This window comes from Sprattus sprattus (assembly GCF_963457725.1).
Source record: "Sprattus sprattus genome assembly, chromosome: 5".
Classification (NCBI taxonomy): Eukaryota; Metazoa; Chordata; class Actinopteri; order Clupeiformes; family Clupeidae; genus Sprattus; species Sprattus sprattus.
This window is the reverse complement of record NC_137924.1, coordinates 1131163-1141648: the sequence shown is the minus strand read 5'-3', so window position 1 is coordinate 1141648 and position 10486 is coordinate 1131163. Positions and strand designations below refer to the sequence as shown.

Genomic DNA, 10486 nt, shown 5'->3' with positions numbered 1-10486 from the left:
AGGAAGTTCGGCACCACTGTTCCTGCTTTCATACATGTGATAATCATTTTGTTGTATGCATTCTTTAATGTGTCAGTGTGTGTGTGTGTGTGTGTGTGTGTGTGTGTGTGTGTGTGTGTGTGTGTGTGTGTGTGTGTGTGTGTGTGTGTGTTTGTTAGTGTGTGTGTGTTTGTGTTTGTGTATGTATGTGTGTGTGTGTGTGTGTGTGTGTGTGTGTGTGTGTGTGTGTGTGTGTGTGTGTGTGTGTGTGTGTATGTGTGTGTGTGTGTGTGTGTGTGTGTCTGTGTGTATGTGTGTGAGTCTGTGTGTGTGTGTGTGTGTGTGTGTGTGTGTGTGTGTGTGTGTGTGTGTGTGTGTGTGTGGTAATCAGTTACTCTGTTAGTAAAGCTAATGATGTGCCTCTAAGCCATTGTTTGATCTGCCGGGCAGTGTCCCTACCAATGCTGCGACTAAATCTACGCCCTTGTTCTATTCTATTCTCATATCTGCGCACATTTTTCTTTTTCTAAGTGTGTTTGTCTATTTTGTTTGTTTGTTTGTTTGTTTATTTTCGATAATGTAATGTCTTCTCTGCAGTCAAAGCAAAGCACATTGTGTCTATGTATACCATATGAAATGTGCTATATAAATAACAAGGGCGTAGGTTTGACATTCAGCACTAAACAGGATGTGCTGGAGAAGAACCCAGACTTAAGCCCTTCTCACACAATTCCCCCTGGTTAAATCAAATAAAAGGAAAACAAAATTGCATATTTAGTAAATAAATATTAGGGTATATAAGTCTCACATGTCGTCAGTGCTGGATGGTTGAGTGGTATGGCAGTCAGAACCATAGTGACGGTACTACAATAATGATACATACAAAAATAATCACATTAATACAATTGCCAAGCCAGTTGAAGCAGCTTTTATTTGATTTTAGACATCAGTGTTTCTGTGTGAACGGATTTGAGTCGGATCAGACTGAAGCTCAAACTGTTCTGCTCCACAGTCTCATGGACCTCAGTTATTCAACAGATTGTACACAACCTAAAAACATGACATTTCACCAACCTCACACAAAGTTTGGAAAATAAAAGTAAGTTATCATTATGTTTAGGAATATAATTTTGAATACATTGCTGTCATGGACATAAGAACTTCAATTTGGAATATTAGCAGACTGTAGACCCTCTGTAGTCTGTGATCTGGAGTATCAGTGCTGTTCCGTATGCTCCATGCCAGGTTTTCCCTCTGCCCTGTGTCCTGACTGCCAAGCGAGGCACCCAATCACTGGTGCCTGCTCCACCACACCTGACTCCACTCTCCTCGTGTGCCACGGCTTTAAAAGCACACCAGGACTGGCATTCAGTGCCAGAATATCGCGTAATTTTCCTGAGCCTTATTGGAAAAACTACTACTGGATTCTATCAACCAAGACTGTTCTCGACCCATGCCTGTTTATTGCCTTGTGTTTTGGAGACTTTTGCCCATCTTCCAATCTATTGCCAACCTCTTTCTGTATTACCACATGAGTCAAGCCAAGTACCTTTTGTACCGCTGCCTGTGTTTTTGCCTACCTGTGTACCAACTTCTCTGCCTGTTTTTGACGACTGGATTTTACCTGAACCTTACCTGTACCTCTGCTTATAATTTTGGATTTTCGAGTTCCCTTTTGACTTTTCTGTTGCCAACTTTATGTCTTGCCTGACTGCTTCTCCTTATTAAAGAGCTCCTCAAACGTTCCTGCTGTAACTGTCTGATGTTGAGTTCACTACTTTTTCCCGGCCTCACCTGCCCTGACACATGTAACACCTCTTGATATTCTTAAGCCAACTAACCATAGAACCAAGTCATACAGAACGACTGGGGACATATTAACAGCACGTCATCCTTAACCTGACAAAGGTAAATTACTTCAGCTCTATCGGCACTGCTCTACTGTTACTGAGGCTGTGAAAGGGTGAAAGTCCATCCCCCTTCTCACTGTGGTCCACGGGGGAAGTAGGACTGGACTCCCCTACCAAAATGGTTGGGTCTGGATTCCCCCACCCCTGTGGAAGGGTCCATTTACCTTTTGATTGGACCAATTTGGCCTTACTTAAGTTGGACCTAATTGTTTCATGAGGGAGAGGACAGACTGAACATGCTGGATGGAAGCTTGGACAAAGTGCTAGACAAAACATGTAGGCCCCGAGTTGTACCTTGTCTAGTATAGGCTTTAGACCACATTTACACATAGCCGGGTATTTTCAGAAACAAATATTTCTGCCCCTCCGTTTTCAAAAATAACGTCGTACACACAAGGTCGTTTTCAAAAAAGTTTCTGTTTACATGAACCTGCATATACGCCCCCAAGCGCCATCATAACTATGCCAAACCTGAAGGTTTGCATAAGTAGGCTAATCCATTACATTGGCTATGAGTCCTAGATATTTAAGTGTATTTAATCTGGGCTACTACAATAGGTAGACAAAATGGAATGGAAAACTCGTTGTCCACTGGTGGAAGTGCGGGGGATACCATTGTTAAAGCCAATAGTCACAAACTGGGAAACGGTTGAGATTCCGTTAGGCTATAGGGTTGAAAGAATGCAATCCTGCGTTTGCCTTAACGTAAATGAGCACTACCTTAACAGCATCCATGATCAGTAAGCAAACTAACTGTAAACATAGGACCATCACATGACGTGATGCATTTTTAGTTGCATACTGTGACGTTTCAGAAACTAAAACTCCGTTTGACCCAGTGCACACGCAAACAAAAAAACTGAGTTTTCAGAAATCTCCACTTTGGCCGGAGTTTTTAGAAATGTTCGTTTTCCGTGATAAAACCTCCAATTTTGTGTAAATGAAAAGCCAAACCGCATGAAAATATCTGCGTTTTCCCACCGTGTAAACGGGGTCTCAGTGTGTTCAGTTTGTGTTTATATTTTTGGGGGTTTTAAGATAAATAAATACAGCTATTTATAAGGAAGCTACTGTCTCCTGCGCCGTGTTTAAGTGCCTGCAACCGACTGATCTCAAAAAGAAACTGGATAGGGCATCACATGGTTTCTGACTGTTTCAGTGAGGCCACACTAAAAATCGTCGCAGCCATTTTACTGGGACCAGTTTCTTTTTGAGATCAGTGCTGCAACCCCACTCTACCAGGCTGCCGGCTCAGGCCATTTTCACAGAGGCCTTCATTGGTAGGATTTTCAAAGGAGAGACCATATTGGCATTAAAGTGTGGAAACACTCTCTCAGTGAAAGTGTGTTTGAAAGTGTGTATGTGTTTGTTATTATCAGTGTCGGAGAATGACAGCTTTCCTCTGTCCCAGTCCAGCTGCACTCTGATCCTCTGGAGTTTCTTCTTCACTGTGAGGAGAGTGGGGGGCTGTGGTGGAGAACATGCTTTATATTCACCATCGCTATGACACACGAGCCACTGTCCACTCATGGAACTAAAGTCTCCCTTCCTCTGGAGGGACTCTGCCGCCACACCCAGGACCCACCCTGTGTTCTCTCCAACCTCCACATCCCAGCAGTGAGTCCCTGAGTTGAAGCCCTCAGAGCCCAGGACACAGGCGTACTTATCGAATCTCTCTGGGTTATCTGGAAGCTGCTGTGTTTCATCACTGTCTCTCACACTGGTCAGATCCTCAGACAGGACGAGGCCTGGGTGTGCAGTGTTGGGATCCAGAGTCACAGGAGCTGCAGAGTGAGAAACACATTTACATTTACATTTAGTCATTTAGCAGACACTTTTGTCCAAAGCGACTTACAAGGGAGAGAACAATCAAGCTAAGAGCAATAACACTTGGTGTAACAATAAATACTGGTTATTTAAAAAAGAAAAATAGAAAACACAAATACAAAACACAACACAAATGATTTAGGTGGAACGAGCACACAAAGAGATACATACACTTACAAACTAGAGGTCATTATTTGTATCTGTTAAGCCATCAAACCATCTGTCTTTGTATCTGGATTCAGATAGAAGGCCAGAAGTGGGCGTGGCATGTCATGGAAGCCATGTTAAATCAGACACATGTTGTATTCATTAGCAATATTTGTATTTTTGACTGAAGTTTAATGAACTGTGTTAACCCCCCAGCTTGTCCATGGCTGACTTTCAGTTACAATGAACTTCGTTACGAGAAGTAAAGTGAAGGTAGTGAAGTGACGAGAAGTGAAGTGAACAAGAATGAGGAATAATATGAAATATGAGAATCAAAAGCAGAAAACCTGTTGAAAATAAGCAGTCATACATTTTTTTAAGCAGCCATTATAAAGAAATTTAACGTTGGGATGACCCATTCAATTGACTTTCTGCAACATTCTGACAACCGTATAATAAAATGGTTGAATGCACAAGACCAATTTAGACCAATAACCCTAGAAAATCACTAAATGCACAGACTTAAGGTGAAATGTGAAGATTATTATAGCATGTGTATGAGTATACTTGTGTGTTTGGCAGTGTCACCATATTCAACAACCTTGGTCACCATCCAACAAAATTGTTAGTCTAAAAACAAAATTGCAAGGATCTGTGGGTCTCTGTTGCAGGGACGTGCACAGGAGGGGGCTAAGGTTGCTCGGGCAACTGCCAATTTGCACTCCTCGACTGAAGTTGCCCCCGAAGTTGCCCCTCCGAAGGAAATATATTTTTTAAATAGTATTACGACTGCAGAACTTCATGTATGCCTGGATAAAATAATCACGGTTTTAAATGATATTGGCAAAATATGCGTTGAGGGGACGGGGGTGTGGCAGCGGCGGTGACAGAAATGAACGTGTTGCCCCTTTTTTCCGGGGCAGAGCAACTGCCCTTCAGAATTCCTGTTCACATACCTGCTCTGTTACTCTACCTACTCTGGTTTCTCTCTCTCTTTCTTCCTCTCTCTTTTCTTTTCAGTTTTTCTACTCTATTTGAGTGAGTGTGTGTGTGTATGTGTGACTGTGTGTGTGTTTCAGTCAGTACTCACTGTATTGAACAATTTCCTGCATTTTCTCCCAGACTCTGAACTTCAGGTTGCCCAGGTGTTTTGCCACATTGATCAGAGCTCCTGAAACCCTCTCTGGATCCTGCAGTGTGCACTGGGCTCTGGAATAACATTCAGGAGTCAGTGAAGTTGAGGGTTTGGGTTCAGAACCAAGAGAGACAGGAGGCAGATCACTCACCTTTTCACTGTGCTCTTGAGGCTCTGTGAAATGATGAAGGAAAATGTATTTTAACATGATGGTATGAAAATGTCTAATAAAGCTCATGGATCCATTGGTGGTTGATGCAAAATGCCAATGCTTTCTGAAAAGCACCATACACACAGAAACACACACACACACACACACACACACACACACACACACACACACACACACACACACACACACAACTACACACACACACCCACACCTCCTCTCCCCTACACCCCCCCCCCCCCCAAACACACACACCTCCTCTATGATAAGGACAGTAGATGGTTCTTACTTTTAGAAATGTGATGTCATCAGCTTTCATCTTCTCTTCTATGGCTCGGACGGTGTCTGAAAGAAATGAGATCTCTCTGCTCATCTTCACAATCTTCTCCTTCATCATCTGACTCTTCTGCTCCACTTCCTCCCTCAGTGCAGCTGTCCTGGCTGCCTCTTCATCTAGTAGAAACTGGTGAAGCTTCTCAAATTCCTCCTTGATCTGCCTCTCTGTTTGCTGGGCCTGAGTCTGGAATATCATAAAGGCTTCTTGTCAAAACAGCACGACGGATCAATAGCTATTCACTAACGGTATGCTAGCAGCTAAAACTAACGAAATCTCTTGAAAATGTGCTGACTTTGACATTATGACAAACTAGTTACTCAACGACTGTCCTTACACAGTCAAACATCAAGCAAGTGCAACACAAGACAAAGCAAAATGGCAAAATAAGCTACTTACTAGTACTAAGTCAGGCTGCCGGGCTGCGGCAGGCAAAACTACAGAACGCAGTTATATGCCTATGAACCCTGGTATGGTAATGGCACGGAGGCGATTCTCCATATTAAAAGTCATTGTAGCGCCCCAATTTTTTTTAAGCTGTTATTTTAAGGTTAAACTGCTTATCCTAATCCTGAAGTATAATTGTTGCATACTGGGGCTTTAATGGAAGTCTGCACTTACAATAATTATGTGTAAAAAAATGTAGACCTGTGATAATTTACTTTCACCTTGAAGTGTTCTGCTGTTTGGTCAGAGGTGCGTTTTGCTTCTTCAAACACTTTCAGCTTTTTCTGTAAGGGCTCTAGTCTAATCTTCAGGTCCTCCTGGAATGAAAAAAGCACATGATGATGATGATGATGATTCTTCGGCATCTGAGGTGGCATTAACTGGCGCTAGTGGAACATTGCAGTACTATTGAGACAACAAGTAGTTCTTTGTATTTCTATAGGCTTGTTGTTATGTACTCATGAATATCACTCACCTTAAGGGCCGATACTGCCTCATCTATTGGTAGGAACTTGTGGTTGGTGTGTTGTTTTGAGTCCCGACACACAAGACAAACAGGCTGCTTATCGTCCAGACAGAAGAGCTTGAGTTTCTCACTGTGCAGACTGCAGAGCACCTCAGACCCTGCCGAAGCTGTCGGACTTCTCTCCTGTAAGAAGGTCTCGCACAGGTTTCTTAATGTCAGACTGACTGGAGGATGTTCCTTTGATGATCTTCTCCGGCAGACTGGACATTCTCTGGATCCGTTGGTTCCCCAGTACTGCTGCAGACAGGCTTTACAGAAGCTTTGACTGCATGACAGAAGAACAGGGTCCTTGAAGATGTCACAGCACACAGGACAGGTGAAATCCTCTTCTAATCTTGAAGCCATATTCTCTCCAGTGAAAATGTTTTGTGTGCTAAGTCCCAAAATGACCCTTGTGTTACCTCTTCAATCAATAGATTATCCACCTCCCAAACTTCGGTGTGACGCAGTAGTTCATCTAGTTCTAATGAACAAGCACACAATGAGAGCAAGTGAATCAAGTGGGGGGCAGGGATAAAGGGAGGGTTGCTGTAGCTGAACAGGTAGAACAGGTGTACCCACTGCCAAGACCACAGGCCAAACCTTCAGGAAGTGTGAGTGCTAAGTGCACCTGAGTCATGACTGGGACATGACACGCCCATACAGGTGGAGAGATGATTACGTTTCATGTATTGATGTGTGCAGGGGCGTCTTAATTGCACTTGAGGCCCCTGGGATGTGGACTTAAACTCTAAAACGTGGCGAATCGAATTTACTTTTTGTTACATTTTGTTTAGATAGGGGGGGCCTCCACATCCACCTCCACATGCACCACCAAAATGCCACTTTAGAGCAGTGTAATGACACCGTGAATATGGACGTTTATCATCATTATTATTTTGTAATATTAGTAAGAGGCCCCTGATTGGCCGAGGCCCCGGGCTTAAGCCCAGGTAAGCCTGTGCATTAAGGTGCTACTGGATGCGTGTGCTACTTTGCTCACAGTCATGGATTGGGGTGAATTCTTTACAAGATCAATCCCAGAGTCCCAGAGTCCCAGCTCCATCAGCCAGGACATGGGAGATACCAACAGAGTGAAATGTATTAGGGGTGTACAGACCACTGCTCATTCAGGCAGGACATGGGAGATACCAACAGAGTGAAATGTATTAGGGGTGTACAGACCACTGCTCATTCAGGCAGGACATGGGAGATACCAACACAGTGAAATGTATTAGGGGTGTACAGACCACTGCTCCAGCAGGCAGGACATGGGAGATACCAACACAGTGAAATGTATAAGGGGTGTACAGACCACTGCTCATTCAGGCAGGACATGGGAGATACCAACAGAGTGAAATGTATAAGGGGTGTACAGACCACTGCTCCAACAGGCAGGACATGGGAGATACCAACACAGTGAAATGTATAAGGGGTGTACAGACCACTGCTCCAACAGGCAGGACATGGGAGATACCAACACAGTGAAATGTATAAGGGGTGTACAGACCACTGCTCATTCAGGCAGGACATGGGAGATACCAACAGAGTGAAATGTATTAGGGGTGTACAGACCACTGCTCCAACAGGGAGGATATGGGAGATACCAACAGAGTGAAATGTATAAGGGGTGTACAGGCCACTGCTCCAACAGGGAGGATATGGGAGATACCAACAGAGTGAAATGTGTTAGGGGTGTACAGGCCACTGCTCCAACAGGCAGGACATGGGAGATAGCATGCTGATATGCTCTCACACGCCCGCCTCATTGAGGCAGAGGTACTGTTTGCCTCCAGTCAGTCTCTTTGCTCTTTCACTGCCGTTTTATGTCAGGTCAGCCATTCTAAATAGGTTCTACACATACGTGAAAAACATTCCCTATTTAATGGATAGAGAGCAACACTCCCAGCATTACTCCAGCATTACTCCAACGCTCCCAGCATTACTTTAGTTGTCATTTCAAGCTTGCTCGAGAAGGCACTTCTAACACCGAGCCACCAGCAAAGAGAGCAACAGTGGTCCGAAGCAATGTACTCAAGGGTTTTTATAAAATACGGTAGTTGAATGCTGCAAGCGGTGCGGCTTTGTAGTTTACTAAAACAGAGCGCAGTGTACCACACAAAATTGCTTCAAGGTCAGTAAGCACAACCAGAATAAATCCATATATAAGGCGCTCGGTATTATAAGGTGCACTGTCGTTTTTTGAAAAAAATAAAGGCTTTTAAATACGCCTTAGTCCGGAAAATACGGTAGACAGTGCCACTTGAAAGTATTTGAACCCCTTGAGCACTTAAGAGTTTTCTGTTGTTTTACCATGAATTTTCATTTTTTTCATCACCAATTTTCCATAGATGAAATGTCAGGTTTATGTTTATTATTTGCGTGTACTTGTTTCGACGGAATTGTTTGAGTAGCCAAAAAACTACATGAAACATGGAATTAGTGTATTTTCAAAAGTAAGTGAACCCCCAGCTGTATTGGTAAAGTCAAGCAGGTAACAGATTCGGTGAAACATATTTGGGTGCTTAATTAGTCGATTAAGCAAACCAATCAACTGAGACATCCTTAGGGAAAGGTTTGGGCAACACAGATTAAAAGAGAGAGGAAACCAACCAAACTACTGTAGTGCCAAGGTGTACCCACACAGATCAACAATGCCGAGAGGAAACGAGATATCCAAGAACATCAGGAAGAAGGTTCTGACAGCCCATCAGTCTTGGGAAAGCTATAAGACCATCTCCAAAAGATTCCAGCTCCATCCATCCATCCAAGACAAATCATTTTGAAATGGAGGGCATTCAACATGACCGCATCTCTGCCTAGAAGTGGACACCCATCAAGACCATCACCAAGAAGCACCAGATGAAGAATAAATCAGGTAAAAGTCAACCCACACATCACCTCTAAAGAGTTTCGGACCTCTCTGGCAGCATCTGGGGTAAATGTACATGGGTCTACAATCAGACGAAAATTGAATACACAAGACATTCATGATCGGGTTGCCAGAAGGAAGCCTCTGCTCTCAAGAAAGAAAAAAACTGCCCGTTTCAACTTTGCCAGAGAGCACTTGGATAAACCAAAGGCCTTCTGGAAGTCCCTTCTTTTGGCCAGATGAGTCCGAGATAGAATTATTTGGTCACAATCAAAACCAACAATTTTCGTCTGATTGTAGACCCATGTACATTTACCCCAGATGCTGCCAGAGAAGTACTGTATATACAAATGGATCTTTTCATGCTGTGATGTACCTCTGCCATCAGGTTTTGTTTTACTCTTGTGAGGAAGGTGGGTGCTTCCCTTCAGAGAGATTAGAGTACATAGGTAAAGGCACTAAATAAACTTGAACTGTTCTGCTGACTCCCAGCTCCTTCTGCTGCAGTTCCCCCGGCCTCCACCAGATGGCAGCACATGGTCTGGTCGTTGACTCCGCTAGAAGTGCGTGTGTGTGCCAGGCAGGCTGAGCTTTAGAACAACACCCACGGGAATGACTCACACCGTTAGTGTAAACAAACAGCGCGAGCAGAGTCCTGTCCGCACGAGGTTTGGCCGTGACGAGGGGAACGGTTTCTTGTTGTATTGTGAGACCCCGCTGACTGAGGAAGACTCGGGCAAGAAACCACTTTCTTTTTTTTTAGGATAAGGCAGACGGCTTCACGTGAGGCCAGCGCGATCTGTGCTGAGTTGGCTGAATTGTGTGTGTGTGTGTGTGTGTGTCTGTGTGTGTGAATGTGTGTGAGTGAGTGTGTGTGTTTGAGTGAGTGTGTGTGTGTGAGTCACAGAGAAGTGAAATCACTAACACAGCATTAATCTCTGGTCGCGCACTTTCACATCCCCCCGGTGCGATCTGTCTCTGGCAGTGATTCTTGAGACCTGGGACAAAACATGTCCGTGACATAAATCACAGTTTTTTTATCTTAAAATGTACGTAATATATTTTAAAAGCCTCACCAAACTCATCAACAGGACAAGGGTAGCACAACAAAGTGTGTTTTGTTGTTGTCTAACATTTAGTTTTTATTCTTAATGATATGAT

The 10486-nt window shown here is 43.7% G+C and overlaps 1 protein-coding gene across 1 annotated transcript; it reads right to left on the bottom strand.

Moving 5' to 3' along the window:
- Positions 1 to 3140: 3140 nt before the first annotated feature.
- Positions 3141 to 6819, bottom strand: LOC308365549 (zinc-binding protein A33-like; the record flags this gene model as incomplete). The annotated part of the gene is made up of 6 exons (XM_080839018.1): positions 3141 to 3673; positions 4954 to 5072; positions 5150 to 5172; positions 5457 to 5687; positions 6170 to 6265; positions 6424 to 6819. The coding sequence occupies 6 exons, from the start codon at positions 6817 to 6819 to the stop codon at positions 3141 to 3143; spliced, it is 1398 nt and encodes a 465-aa protein (XP_080695144.1).
- Positions 6820 to 10486: the final 3667 nt, after the last annotated feature.